General features: G+C 46.6%; 1 protein-coding gene and 1 non-coding gene across 2 annotated transcripts; both read left to right on the top strand.

Annotated features, from left to right (window-relative positions):
• Window positions 1-33: 33 nt before the first annotated feature.
• BCDIN3D (BCDIN3 domain containing RNA methyltransferase) lies at window positions 34-5,636 on the top strand. The gene is made up of 2 exons (XM_035101784.2): window positions 34-344; window positions 2,480-5,636. Exon 2 carries the CDS (start codon window positions 2,527-2,529, stop codon window positions 3,346-3,348), a length of 822 nt encoding a protein of 273 aa, XP_034957675.2. The 5' UTR covers window positions 34-344; window positions 2,480-2,526; the 3' UTR covers window positions 3,349-5,636.
• Window positions 5,637-11,872: 6,236 nt separating this feature from the next.
• TRNAI-UAU (transfer RNA isoleucine (anticodon UAU)) lies at window positions 11,873-11,967 on the top strand. The gene is made up of 2 exons: window positions 11,873-11,910; window positions 11,932-11,967. It is a non-coding gene; the product is annotated as a tRNA-Ile (tRNA).
• The last annotated feature ends 2,971 nt before the right edge of the window (window positions 11,968-14,938 follow it).

Genomic DNA, 14,938 nt, shown 5'->3' on the forward strand with positions numbered 1-14,938 from the left:
AGAGGCCCGCTTCCGGTAGGGCGCGATGGCGTCACGTGATTTCCCCCCTCACTTCCTGATGGTGAAGGGGAGGGGGAAAGGGAACCAAGGACGCGCTTCCGGGACACGGAGCACGTGACCCTCCGGCAAACTGTAGACTTACGAAAGGCAAAACAGGGCAGGGGGGGGGGACGCGAAAGGGATACTTAACTTCGGGTAGACTCTGGCTTTTGAGGAGTACACGCAGCCTGGTTCGTTTCGGACGTTGTTGGGGGCGCAGGGAAGGTTTTGGTAGCGGGGGAAAAGGGAGGAAGCGTGCAGTTGTGGATCAGCAGCGCTTGCCTCGTTTCGCCCATCCCAGGCAGGTAAGAGCAAAGGGAACAGTGCTGAGATTCAGTCCTTGTTGTTTGTTTGTTTGTTTGTTTGTTGTTGTTTCGTGCAAAGTTACTCAGTGCACGCTAAGGGTTCCACTGGGTGGGTCACGAGTCAAACGCAATACTGAAAAAGCAGTTTGAAATGAATACAAACACAGAACTAAGAAAGTGGAGTTAGAATGAAATGAGATCAGTAACTACACAACCTTTACAAAATAAAAAATAAAAATCCTTCCAGTAGCACCTTAGAGACCAACTAAGTTTGCCATTGGTATGAGCTTTCGTGCACATGCACACTTCTTCAGATACACTGAAACAGAAGTCACAGACCCTTATACAGTACAGTATATAGTGAGAGTCTTTGTCTGTTGTCTTTGGCCATGGAGTTTTCTTGGCAGGGATACTGGAGTGGTTTGCCAGTTCCTTCTCCAGGTGGATCACGTTTAGTCAAAACTCTCCACTATGACCTGTCCATCTTGGGTGGCCCTGCATGGCATAGCTCATAGCTTCTCTGAGTTATTCAAGCCCCTTCGCCACGACAAGGCATTGATCCATGAAGTTTGACCACCAAACTGCGGGAGGCAGTGCAAGACAGGAGTGCCTGGCGTGCTATGGTCCATGGGGTCACGAAGAGTCGGACACAACTAAACAACAACAACAAATATAGTTACAGGTGGGTAGCCATGTTGGTCTGAGTCGAAGCAAAATAAAAAAATTCCTTCAGTAGCACCTTAAAGACCAACTAAGTTTATATTTTGGTATGAGCTTTCGTGTGCATGCACACTTCTTCAGATACAAATATAGTGAGAGGGTGGGGAGGGGTGTTACTCAGAAGGGTGATGGGAAAGGGTGATTTACTGACTGATAGCTGTTGACGACTGTTAACGACTGCAATTGGTCTTACAGGAAAAAGCAAGGGGTGAGATGGCTAAAGATAACTTTACCATGTATAATGAGATAAGAATCCAATCCAATGTCTCTATTCAAACCAGGTCTCCCCATGGTTTTAAGTTTGGTAATAAGTTGCAATTCAGCTCAACAGGTTTACCACTCCTATCAGCCAATCACTCATGCCCACCACCCTTTTGAGTAATACCCCTCCCCACCCTCTCACTATATATAAGGGTCTGGTGACTTCTGTTTCAGTGTATCTGAAGAAGTGTGCATACACACGAAAGCTCATACCTATGACAAACTTAGTTGGTCTCTAAGGTGCTACTGGAAGGAATTTTTTATTTTGTTTTGACTATGGCAGACCAACACGGCTACCTACCTGTAACTACACAACCTTTAGAAGACATCCGAAGGCAGCCCTGTATAGGGAAGTTTTTTTAAAAATGTTTAAGGTTTTATTAAGATTTTATATATGTTGGAAACCACCCAGAATGGCTGGAGCAACCCAATCAGATAACAGCAACAACAGCAACAACAACAACAATTTATTATTTATACCCCGCCCACCTGGCGGGGTTTCCCCAGCCACTCTGGGTGGCTCCCAACAATAGAACAGGCATAGGCAAACTTTGGCCCGCCAGATGTTTTGGAACTACGATTCCCATCATTCCTAGCTAACAGGACCAGTGGTCAGGGATGATGGAAATTGTAGTCTCAGAACATCTGGAGGGCCAGAGTTTGCGTATCCCTGCAATAGAACATCAAACATTGAAAACTTCCCTAAACAGTCAGCCTTCAGGTATCTTCTAAAAGTCAGATAGTTGTTTATTTCCTTGACATCCGATGGGAGGGCGTTCCACAGGGCAGGCGCCACCACTGAGAAGGCCCTCTGCCTGGTGCCCTGTAATGTCGCTTCTCGCAGAGAGGGAACCGCCAGAAGGCCCTCAGAGCTGGACCTCAGTGTCTGGACTGAATGATGGGGTGGAGATGCTGCTTCAGGTATACTGGGCTGAGGCTGTTTAGGGCTTTAAAGGTTTATTATTATTATTATTATTATTATTATTATTATTGAATAGGACATCCCTATTTTCATCAGAGAAATGTTGGAAGGTATGATGCCAGACATATACTGAGCTAGGTAAATTGAGTAGACATGAAATTTCCTAAATACAACATGAATAAACCGAAAGAGTTCCAGTCCTTTCATATAATTTTCACACCTTTTGTTCCAGGTCTGTGCAACCAGTCTTTGCTCTTTGTGAAACATGCACAGGATTGGATGTTAGGCCTCATCCTTCCCAAGATGGCAGTGCCTGCAAGTGAATACCGTAAAGTGTTTGGGGATGCCCAGCTCCCAGGCGGGGCAGCACCATATGGGAACTTCCCCGATTACTCTCGTTTCCACCCACCAGAGGGACGAATCCAGCTCTTGCCCAGCGCATTGCTGAGCAAGCTGTTCCCTAACCCACGTGCAAAGCCCCTTTTGGGGCTGGATGTGGGGTGCAATTCAGGGGAGCTCAGCATCGCCCTCTACAGGCACCTCCTTGGGCTTCAGGAAAGCCAAGCCTGCCAGGAGCACCTGAATGAACTTCGCCTTCTCTGCTGCGACATTGACGCTGGGCTGATCGAGAGAGCCAGCCAACAGAGCCCCTTCCCTGCCTCTATTTCCTACGCCACCGTTGACATCATGGACCCCGACGCAAGGGAGACGCTGCTGAGCTCCTACCTGGGCAGGTTTGGCCGCTCCACGTTTGACATTGCCTTCTGTATGTCCGTGACCATGTGGATCCACCTCAATCATGGGGACTGTGGCCTTGTGACATTCTTGTCTTACCTTGCGTCTAAATGCGCATACTTGCTCCTCGAGCCCCAGCCGTGGAAATGCTACCGGTCGGCTGCCCGGCGCCTGCGGAAACTGGGCAGGCACGACTTTGACCACTTCCGGTCCCTCGCCATCAACGGGAATGTGGTTGAGAGGATAACCGAGATCTTGACCACCGACTGTGCCATGGAACTGGTGTCTTTCTTTGGAAACACGAGTTGGGACAGGAGCCTCTTGCTATTTAAATCAAAAGAGGCTAAGCATCTGGGGTGTGACTGAGGACTGAATCAGTCTGGAGAGAAAAGGGGGGGTTCTGGGCAGGGTAATTGCTATCTACAGTTCTGGGACTGCACTGAAAAGTGGGGTAGAGAGGAGGGCTTCTCAAACCATCGACACACACACCCCAGAGCCCACTGGAGAAGTATGGAAATTACGGAGGCACACCAGTTGCGAAATGGCAGTGCAGGGTCAAAGCTGGTAACAAAACGGTGGTAGGTGGAGGCCCATCCTAATCAGGTGGCAATTAGTGACATCATAGATACAGCGATGGTTTCCTTGTGGCAAGGATACAGCTTGAAGAAAGCTGAGCTATGAAACCCTAAGTACAGATATTGCTTCTGGCAGTATCATGACTCGGCCGCCCCATTTTAGGCCAAATTGATGGAGAGAATCTAAGATGAGAGGTTCTAAATTTGATCTTATATGTTCTGCACGCACATAGATTCCCCTGTCAGTATTTTTACTCATCTTCTATCATTGCTTCCCCCCTTCTCCTTTCACGCTTTAACTTGCACTGTTCTCCTCCACAAGCTATTTCTATAATTCCTCATCAGCTGCTTTTATATTAACTTCTTCCTCCTATACCCTGTTTCTCTGAAAATAAGATGTAGCCATAAAATAAGCCGTAGCAGGATTTTTAAGTATTCAAGGAATATAAGCCATGCCCCGAAAATAAGACATACAGTGGTACCTCGACTTACAAACGACTCGACAACTGAATTTTTCGACTTACGAATGGGGGTAATGGACGTGCACTTATGAATGTCTCGACATCCGGGGAAAAACTGTGGTGGTTTTAGATAGGGATTTTTCGACTTACGAATTTTTAGATAGGGTTGCTTCAACTTATGAATTTTTCCGTTTCCAATGCATTCCTATGGGAAATCGCGTTTCCAATGGTGTTTTTCGACTTACGAATTTTTCGACTTACGAAGGTGCCTTCGTAACGGATTAAATTCGTGAGTCGAGGCAACACTGTAGTGATAGGCGCAGCAGCAATGCCGGCCGCAGGAGGAGGAGGAGGAAAAAAAAATAAGACATCCCCTGAAAATAAGCCATAGTGTGTTTTTTTGAGAAAAATAAATAAAAGACGGTGTCTTATTTTCGGAGAAACACGGTACTACTTTTCTTACGTTCTTCCTTTCTAATTATTACTATTGTTGTTAAATTAACCTTTCATCTCTCTCAAATTTTCTCCAACACCTGCCCTGACCCTTTCCCTGTAGAGGAAGGAGACCTCTCTTTCCTCCTTCACGGACTTTCTCTTTTCTTCCAACCACCTTTATTTAGCATATGGGGATTTTTTGGTGATGGCATCAGTCGAACCAGAAGACGCAGCATGGCAAGGGGAAGCAGTGGGCAAGTATGGTGGTATTAGCCGTACTTTCAGAAACGTACTTTGACTCATACAATTTGAGAAACACCAGGACAGCGGGCAGAGAATTCAGAAGCCTGAAAAATTAAAACGCTTAAAAATACATAAGTTGCCAAGTTATCAGAGCTGGGAAAAGTGGTGTAGGTGTGTGTTGGCAATATTGATGCAGTCTCAAAAAGCTAGAAAAGAAGGCTGAAGACAGGGTTTCAATTGGTTAATGCTATTTTCCCTTTCTTATGATGAGCAGGAACAGTATAAAATGTTTGCAAGTGTACTTTGCTTAATCAAGATGGATTCCATGATTCACCATTGCCACCAAATTTTGATTAAAATTTATAAAACAATAAATTGGTTTTGTTTTATTCCATCGCACATAATGTATGAACACAAACAAGGACAACAAACAGAAAACTATAATTAAAAATATCAGAATTGACGTGGGGCACATATCCATTCTCTTAATTTGTCAACCAAATTGGAAGAGGCAAGAAGATTCCTTACAATAAGAGGTCCACATTTCCCTATTGACCATGCCAAAGAGTTCTGGAGGTTAGCTGGACTGAAAAATGTCCAACCGTACAGTATAAAAGTTCTGGTTCTCCTAAACCTTTGGAAAGCTTTATATTGTAGGTTATATTTTCCGTGATCACCAAGTTCCATATTTCCATGGAAATATTTTGAGACTTTGCTGAGATTGGCCAAAGGGTGGTGGGGCTCCCTTTGTAGTTTTTCTGCCCCCAGAAGAATGAGGAACGGTAGCTTGGGTTGCAGAGGGCTTTCTCTAGGGGCAGCCCCTAAATTGTGGAACTCCCCAGGGAAATGTGTCCGGCTTTTGCCACATGCTGGAGACACACCTTTGGACAGTTCAGGTATTTGTGTCCATAGGAAGTAGGCAAAGGACAGGTAAAAGGAAGCCCCGCCTCCCTTCCCACGTAAAAGTGGACCTGTGTGTTCCATCTTCTTATTCGGTAGCCCATCATTTTAATGATTGCTCTGTGCTGCTTTTAATGAGATTTTATATTGCTGTACACAACCGTGGTATTTTGAGAAAGTGATACAAAAACACTTCTATTGTTAAATAAAGCACTTTGCCCCCCCCCCCAAAAAATGAGTTGCACTGTCTTGCACCCGGAGAGGCTAATCCAAGTAGTTCTGCAAAACTGCTCCTCTCTACTGGCTCAAGATTATTATAAATTGCAAATCTGGGCAGCAGCTTCAGCAAGGCCCTCGATTTATTTCTCTCTGAGGCCCTCCACAATTCTATTTAATGCCATGCCTATTGCAGAATTTAAGGGGACGCTAGTGCTTGTGGGACCCAGGTGGCGCTGTGGTTAAACCACTGAGCCTAGGGCTTGCTGATCAGAAGGTCGGCGGTTCGAATCCCTGTGACGGGGTGAGCTCCCGTTGCTTGGTCCCAGCTCCTGCCAACCTAGCAGTTCGAAAGCACGTCAAAATGCAAGTAGATAAATAGGAACCGCTACAGCGGGAAGGTAAACGGCGTTTCCATGTGCTGCTCTGGTTTGCCAGAAGCAGCTTTGTCATGCTGGCCACATGACCTGGAGGCTATACGCCGGCTCCCTCGGCCAATAATGCGAGATGAGCGCGCAACCCCAGAGTCGGTCACGACTGGACCTAATGGTCAGGGGTCCCTTTACCTTTTTTAGTGCTTGTAATATTTTTATTGGGCTAACACTGCCCACTTGTGGATTTAATCCCCCCCCCTTAATGGACCAGACTATCACAGCTGCCAGTGCTTTTACTTTTAGGGTTGCTCTCTTGTTCCTCATTGCTTCTTTTCCTTATGTAGGCAGATGATGATGATGATAAAATAATAGCATTCCACCAGCCCCAGCCTGCGGAGTCCATCTCCTTTTGGCTCTTCTGCTCCAATTCCAACCCAGAGGGGTCCTTAACTTGCGGGGCTCCGGAGCGCAAAATAAAATAGAGTGCACAATAAATTTTATGCATATTTTGCAGAGGGGATCCCATAGTTTTCAATGGGATCTGTGAACCCCCCAAAAAGTGAAGGCCCAGCACCTTGTAGGATAAACCGAAAGAAGGGGCATGCATTTATTTTTCTCCTCATTCTCTCCCATCCCATTTCCCTTTTTAGGTTAACGTCATTTAGATTGTAAACTGAAGAGCAGCAGCGCTGCTATATGAATGAATGAATGAATGAATGAATGAATGAATGAATGAATGAAAGGGGTCCATGTTTGGGGCTTTCCACTTTTCTCTGAAACCGCTTGACTGATTGTGTTGAAATTTTGGCACAACGTTCCGTGCGGATGTCGGAGTGTTTGCATGTACATACATTATACATAAAGTATGTCATACCTTATGCAGGTTAAATCAAAGTTTTCGGAAAAACCAGAAAACAACAACAGAAAAGGTTGCAAAACATCGCCCTCTAGCGGCAACGACACTGGTACTGCAGCTATAAAACATTCCCTCTCCAAAGCAGCTCAGCTCACCTTTGCAGATCACATGCGAAATATGTGAAGGTTCTTATACAGTTTGCTTAGACAGATGTCACACCTGAGGCAGGTAAAAGCCAATTTTAAGGAACTAAACACAGCGCCATCTACTGGCCAATGACTATAATACATGACTCAGGCAGCTCCTTTTCCAAGGGTGGGGGCCAAGGTATGGATATACAGGGGGAAGGGCCAACACTCCCTGGGGACAACAGGGGGAGGGGTATCCTACAATCCTCCACTGTGGTACGGGGGCCCTGACTGGGCCACAGCAACGCGTGGCCGGGTCCCGCTAGTTATAACGATACATCTGTAAAACGCTTTGGGGAGCCTGAAGAGCCCCCCCCCCAAAAAAAACCCGAAGCCCCTGCCCAATTTTTTATTTGTGTTTGTTGTTATTACACTACATATTTTTTGGTAGTTTTTATACTGTAAACCGAGGGACCCAGGTGGCACTGTGGGTTAAACCACAGAGTCTAGGGCTTGCTGATCAGAAGGTCGGCGGTTCGAATCCCTGCAATGGGGTGAGCTCCCGTTGCTCGGTCCCAGCTCCTGCCCACCTAGCAGTTCGAAAGCACATCAAAGTGCAAGTAGATAAATAGGGACCGCTCCGGCGGGAAGGTAAACAGCGTTTCCGTGCGCTGCTCTGGTTCGCCAGAAGCAGCTTTGTCATGCTGGCCACATGACCCGGAAGCTGTCTGCGGACAAACGCCGGCTCCCTCGGCCTATAGAGCGAGATGAGCGCCGCAACCCCAGAGTCGGACACGACTGGACCTGATGGTCAGGGGCCCCTTCACCCCTTTACCTTTATACTGTAAACCGCCTTGTGTTCTTCATTATCAGTGTTTTTTTAATAATCATCATCATTATCAGTGTTTTTTTCTAGGGGGGACGAATGCAGGGGAATGCATACCCCTAAACATTTTGTGAATCTAAGTTTGGCCTCATTGAGGGACAGTATTTCAATGAGTAGGAAAATTAGAGTACAGTGGTACCTCGGTTTACGAACACCTCGGTTTACGAACTTTCAGTTTACGAACTATCCTAACCCGGAAGTTAGTAAACCGAGGTGCCGGAGGTCTACTGAACGTCCGATGCCTTCGGGGAGGCCGGGCCTTCACTCCGATGCCTCCTGGAGGCCTGCAGCGAAGGCCCGGCCTCCCCGAAGGCATCGGAGCAAAGGCCAAACCTCCCCGAAGGCATCGGAGCGTCGGATACCTTTGGGGAGGCTGGGGCTTCGCTCCGCTGCCTTTGCGGAGGCCGGGGAGCGTTTCCGTGACTGGGCTGCAGTCACGAAAGTGCTCCCCGGCCTCAGCAAAGGCATCGGAGCGAAGCCCCAGCCTCCGGAAGGCATCGGAGCCGGGACTTCGCTCCGATGCCTTTGCGGAGGCCGGGGAGCCGCGAAAGCGGTCCCCGGCCTCCGCAAAGGCATCGGAGCGAAGTCCCGGCTCCGATGCCTTCCGGAGGCCGGGGAGCGTTTCCGCGACTGGGCTGTGCAGCCGTGAAAGCAGTCCCCGGCAACCGGAAGCCGCTCCAATGCCTTCCGGAGGCTGGGGAGCACTTTCGCGATGCTCCCCGGCCTCCGCAAAGGCATCGGAGCGAAGCCCCAGCCTCCGGAAGGCATCGGAGCTGGGACTTCGCTCCGATGCCTTCCGGAGGCCGGGGAGCATTTCCGCGACTGGGCTGTGCAGCCGCAAAAGCGGTCCCCGGCTTCCGGTTGCCGGGGACTGCTTTCGCGGCTGCACAGCCCAGTCACGGAAACGCTCCCCGGCCTCCGGAAGGCATCGGAGCCAGGACTTCGCTCCGATGCCTTTGCGGAGGCTGGGGCTTCGCTCCGATGCCTTTGCGGAGGCCGGGGACCGCTTTCGCAGCTGCAGCCCAGTCGCGGAAACGCTCCCCGGCCTCCGCGAAGGCATCGGAGCAAAGCGGTTAATCCGTTCTAGGGGGTGTTTTTCCTCGTCTAGAACGGATTAATCAACTTCCCATTACTTTCAATGGGAAAGTTCACTTCGGTTTATGAACACTTCGGTTTATGAACAGACTTCTGGAACCAATTGTGTTCGTAAACCGAGGTTCCACTGTACCCCTAAACATTTTTTAAAGGAAAAAAGCACTGGTTATTATCACTACTACAACTACTACTACTAATTCTGGGAACCGTAAGGGTGGGGGGCTGGGCCAGATTTAGGTTTGATGCGGCCCTCAGCTACTGAAGGTAATGGGGCCCTTTATATGTCCAGCTGTCCTTTGTCAACAACAAATTGTCATTTTTTTGTGTTGAATATATGCTATATGGTCATTTATGGACCTCATAGGTATCTCAAGCCATTTGCACATGTTGCCCTGCAACCAGTCCATGCAGAATGTAGGCACCCTATATATAGAAAGGAGCAAACCAGGGATATTTTAGGGAGCAGGATAGCAGGCAGGGCCCATGACTTCCATCATAGGAGCCTACACAACACACAAACACTGTTGCTGCATGTAGGTTTTATTTTATTTGTTCTTTATTTTATCTTTTGGAAATGTATGTCCAGTTTTTTCCCCTTTAATTTTTTTTGGGGGGGCTCCCAAGAGAGTGGGGCCCTAAGCTATACAGGTGAAACTCGGAAAATTAGAATATCGTCGAAAAGTGCATTTATTTCAGTAACGCAACTTAAAAGGTGAAATATGTATAAATGTATAAAATGGAAATAATCTCTGCTGGAGGTGTAAAAAGGAAGTGGGGACATTTGTGCACATATGGTGGCACTGCGAAAAAGTTAAAGTTTTTTGGAATGGGATATTGGAAGAGCTGAAAAAGATATGCAAATACAACATCAAAAAGAACCCGGAATTCTTCCTATTGTGAATTGGAGGGGAGGATATAAAAAAACAGGATGAAAAAATCAGTCTGTATGCGATAGCTGCAGCAAGAATTCTATTAGCAAAATATTGGAAAAAAGAAGAAATTCCGAATATTAAAGAATGGCAAGAAAAAATATTAAGCTATGTGGAATTAGATAAAATAACAAATGCAATCAGAGGGTGTAATAATAAAAAATTCGCTCAAAATTGGGTAAAATTTGGAGAGTATCTCAAAAAGCAGTGCCCCATGATAAAAACTTGGACTTACTTATAACATCTTGCATAGACTAAATTTAAATAAGAATGAAGCAGTGTAAAAAAATTAACCCGGGAAAAGGACAAGAGGAAGTCGATCTGGAAATAAAGAAGGTGTTTATAGAAATTTGTTGTGTACGGAATACAGGTAATTAAGAAGAGATTTGGGAGATGATAACGTGGGTTTAGACAAACTTCAATTCATGTCGAGAATTAAAATTTTGAGTTTTTGGTTTATGTTTGACTTATGATTTGATTATTATGATTTTCTTACATTATTATTATTATCACTTCTTTGTATCATACTTTTCGTTTTGTATTTTCATTTGTGCATTCTTGTAATTTTTCCTTTTACATATTTTTTGTATTTTTGTGTTGTTGTTTTCTTTTCTTTATCTGTATTTTTGCATTTTAAGCTTAATAAAGTTTTTTAAATTTTAAAAAGAAAAAGTGCATTTATTTCAGTAACGCAACTTAAAAGGTGAAACCAATATACGAGATAGATGCATGACATGCAAAGCAAGATATGTCAAGCCTTCATTTGTTGCAATTGTAATTATTTGTCGTTAGGCGGGTCAATTATAAATGGAATGCAATTAATGAAATGTAATAGCGATGTTTATTTTTGTATTATTGTAACTATTTGTTTTATTACTGTGGGATTTCCAAAAGAAAGCATTTGTAAAAATTAAAAGAAAAATAAAGAATAATAAGTTGCATTACTGAAATAAACGCACTTTTCGACGATATTCTAATTTTCGTGCATGCACACGAAAGCTCATACCTATGACAAACTTAGTTGGTCTCTAAGGTGCTGCTGGAAGGAATTTTTTATTATTATTTTGTTTCGACTAATTTTTTCCGAGTTTCACCTGTACGTCAATCCGGCCCTGGTGGCGGGAAACCGCTCCGAGCGAGGGAGCCGGTAAACGGCCAAGCGACCGTGCGGCGCCGAGGCCTCCTTCGTCCCCTCACACCGAGGCGACCGTGAGGGGCTCGCATCCCCACCACCACCCGCCCGCAATTTGTGTTTATTGTGTGTTTTTGTGCATATTGTGCGACGTGGGGGGGGGACGACACACACAACCCCCTTTCTCCACGCCCCTCGAGCCTTTCCGCCGGCCGGCCTTCTTCCTCCGCCGCTTCGGACGGGCCTTCCTCCGGGAAGCGGCCGTTCGGCGGCCCCCGAGGGCCCCCCTCAGACTCCCGGCGACGCGTCGCCTCAGAAGGCGCCGCTCCCTCCGGCCTCCCCGCCGCCGCGTTCTTTCTCCCTCGACCGCGTTTCCCACCCCCGCTTCTCCTCCTCGGCGGGAGCCTGAGGGGAAACGGGCCCACGAATGGCGCCCCTCAGAGCAGCCGGCGAGAGGCTGAAGAAGGAAGGGGGAAACGACAAAGCGGGACGGAGCGATATTCCCCTTTCCCTCCTCCTTCGTTCGGGCGCGAAGGAGGGAAAAGGGAAGAGTCGGAATTGTATTTAAAAAATAAGGGAAATAAAAGCGGCGGCTCCCCAGATGGCGCGTAGCCGAAGCTGAGCCCTTGATAAAGCGTTTCGGGAGGAGTTGGTGTCAGGGCTCCAGTGGCGCAATCGGTTAGCGCGCGGTACTTATACAGCAGTACTAGAGCAGAGCGATGCCGAGGTTGTGAGTTCGAGCCTCACCTGGAGCACATGCCTTTTGGGGCCGCTCGCTTTTGGGCGCCCCTGCCGTGGCGGGGGGGGGGAGGGAAAGGGGATCGGTGGTTATTGTAGCCCGTTGGCGGAGACGCCGCCCGCTTAGGAAACGTCGCGGCGGGAAAAGGGAGATTTTCCATGCAGGGGAGGAAAGGAAGGGGGAGAATTGCACGACCCCTTTACCTTTGCAAACGGGAGGCGATCTGCGCGCCTTTGCAGCGGAGCGTTTGGGATGCAGGGACAAAGAACACAAATAGGCTTGGAAGTTGCTTGCTGGGGTGTTTTAATGCTATCTCGAAACAAGAGACAGGCAAGGCAGATTTTTCCTCATTTATTTATTTCGAAGTACATTCTGCTGAGCTTGCTTTCCTCACTCATTTATCAGCTTGCAGGCTAGTCGGGAAAGGGGTAGTATAAAATGAATAAGCGAACCCCCAGCTTGCTGGTGCATGGTGTGGAAAAAGGCATGTGGATTTTGCTTCTGATATACGTACTTTATTTATGATTGTTAATTAAATTTCTATAGCGCCCTTCATCTGAGGATCACAGAGCGGTTTGCAATATAAAAACTCAAAAATGCATAAGGCAAGGACAAGCAAAGCAATAAAACTCCCCACCACCAACACCCCACAGTTTAAAAGGTCATAATTGTATACAGTAATCAGCCAAAGGCCTGGGAGAAGAGGAATGTTTTTGCCTGGTGCTTAAAGATACGCAACAAAATCAAAATGAACAAAGATGGAGTGACTCCCCTGTGTAAGAATGGCATGGAGAAAGCAGATACTGTAGATAAAAAGTTTTTCTCCCTCTCTCATAGCACTAAAACTCGTAGACATTCAGTGAAGTTGGACGTTGGAAGATTCAGGACAGATAAAAGAACGTACGTCTTCATGCAACACAGAGTTAAACTTTGGAACTCCCTGCCCCAGGAGGCAGCAATGGCCACCAACCTCGACAGCTTTAAAAGAAGATTTATGGAGGTAAAGGCTATCAGTGGCCACTGGCTGCGCTCTTCCTCCACAACTAAATCCCAGTTGCTGGAATCCACAGGAGGGGGGGTGGCTCTTGTGCTTGAATTATGCTTGCAGGTTTTCCAAGGGCATCTGGCTGGCCACTGGCGAGTTCAGGATGCTGGACTAGATGGGCCACTGGCCTGATCCAGCAGGCTCTTCCAGTGTTTACACTGCTTCTGCCGAAGAATGAGCAAGATGCGCCAGGAAGCCACGCCATGCACTAACCAGAGCTAGCCAGCCTCCGTGTCTGCTCGTTGCATGATGCCAGTCTTGCAATGTAACAAGAGCCTCCCCTTGGATCAGACTGAAGTGCTGTCTAGTTAGGCATTCTTTCCTACAGCGGTCAAGCAGGTGCACGAGTGCTATAGCAAATTCCACTGCCGAACAGCTCTTACTGTCAGGAAGTTCTTCCTAATGTTTAGGTGGAATCTTCTTTCTTGTAGTTTGAATCCATTGCTCCGTGTCCACTTCTCTGGAGCAGCAGAAAACAACCTTTAACCCTCTTCTATATGACATCCTTTTATATATTTGAACATGGCTATCATATCACCCCTTAACCTTCTCTTCTCCAGGCTAAACATACCCAGCTCCCTAAGCCGTTCCTCATAAGGCCTTTGACCATTTTGGTTGCCCTCTTCTGGACACGTTCCAGCTTGTCAGTATCCTTCTTGAACTGTGGTGCCCAGAACTGGACACAGTACTCCAGGTGAGGTCTGACCAGAGCAGAATACAGTGGTACTATTACTTCCCTAGATCTAGATGCTATACTCCTATTGATGCAGCCCAGAATTGCATTGGCTTTTTTATCTGCTGCATCACACTGCTGACTCATGTCAAGTTTGTGGTCTGCCAAGACTCCTAGATCCTTTTCACATTTACTGCTTTCAAGCCAGGTGTCGCCCATCCTGTATTTGTGCCTTTCATTATTATTTTTTTGCCCAAGTGTAGTACTTTACATTTTTCCCTGTTAAAATTCATCTTGTTTGCTTTGGCCTGGTTGTCTAATCTGTTAAGGTCATTTTGAAGTGTGATCCTGACCTCTGGGGTATATTAGCCACCCCTCCCAATTTGGTGTCATCTGCAAACTTGCTCAGGATGCCCTCAAGCCCCTCATCCAAGTCATTGATAAAGATGTTGAATAAGACTGGGCCCAAGAGACAGAACCCTGTGGCACCCCACTAGTCACTTCTCTCCAGGATGAATGGGAGCCATTGATGAGCACCCTTTGGAGAGCATTCTGCCAAGTAAAAATACAATATAATGGTAAGTAGTAGTTATGTCAGGAAAGTACAACCCTGGGAGGAGACGCCTGTCTATGTTAAATTAGGTCAGAACAACTTATAATTTTATTTTGTACATTTTAAAAAAAACAACGACCAGTTTGTCCTATCTATATTTTGGTAATTTTATTTTGTATACTGTTGTTAAAGTCTGTTTTGTTACTGTGTTTAATGAGTGCTTTATACCACTTTATGTAATCCGCTTAGACTTTTTTTTAAGTACGTTAATTTTTTTTAATAAAGTACCAAACCAAGTTCAGAACTGTATTTCCTGTGATAGGCCATTGTCTCACAATTTAGACTTGAGTCCTTCTGCATGATCCAATTGTTACTGGATTGAGTGGTCGGTTTGGATATCGGTCATGGGGTCCCAACCAAACTTGGGATTTGGTATCTGTGAGATGAGAGCTTTGTAGTTACATATCTCTGAACTCGTCAGACCAGTCTGTATGTTAAGTTAATGGCCTTAGCTGGTTTAAAGCACCCTTCATTGACATGGCATTAAGACAACTGGGGGGGGGGATGCTCTTTCAGCAAGGCTAGGAATTCCCTACCCCCTCACCTGTTGATAGAATAGGCTTGGCTTGGGGCTAGTCTTGCTTTTGATCTGGGTTGAATCGGGAAGCTTAAAAAGACATGCAGAATCTTGCTCTGTGTGCTGATTCCAAAGCCAT

Source organism: Zootoca vivipara, chromosome 12 (assembly GCF_963506605.1).
Source record: "Zootoca vivipara chromosome 12, rZooViv1.1, whole genome shotgun sequence".
Classification (NCBI taxonomy): Eukaryota; Metazoa; Chordata; class Lepidosauria; order Squamata; family Lacertidae; genus Zootoca; species Zootoca vivipara.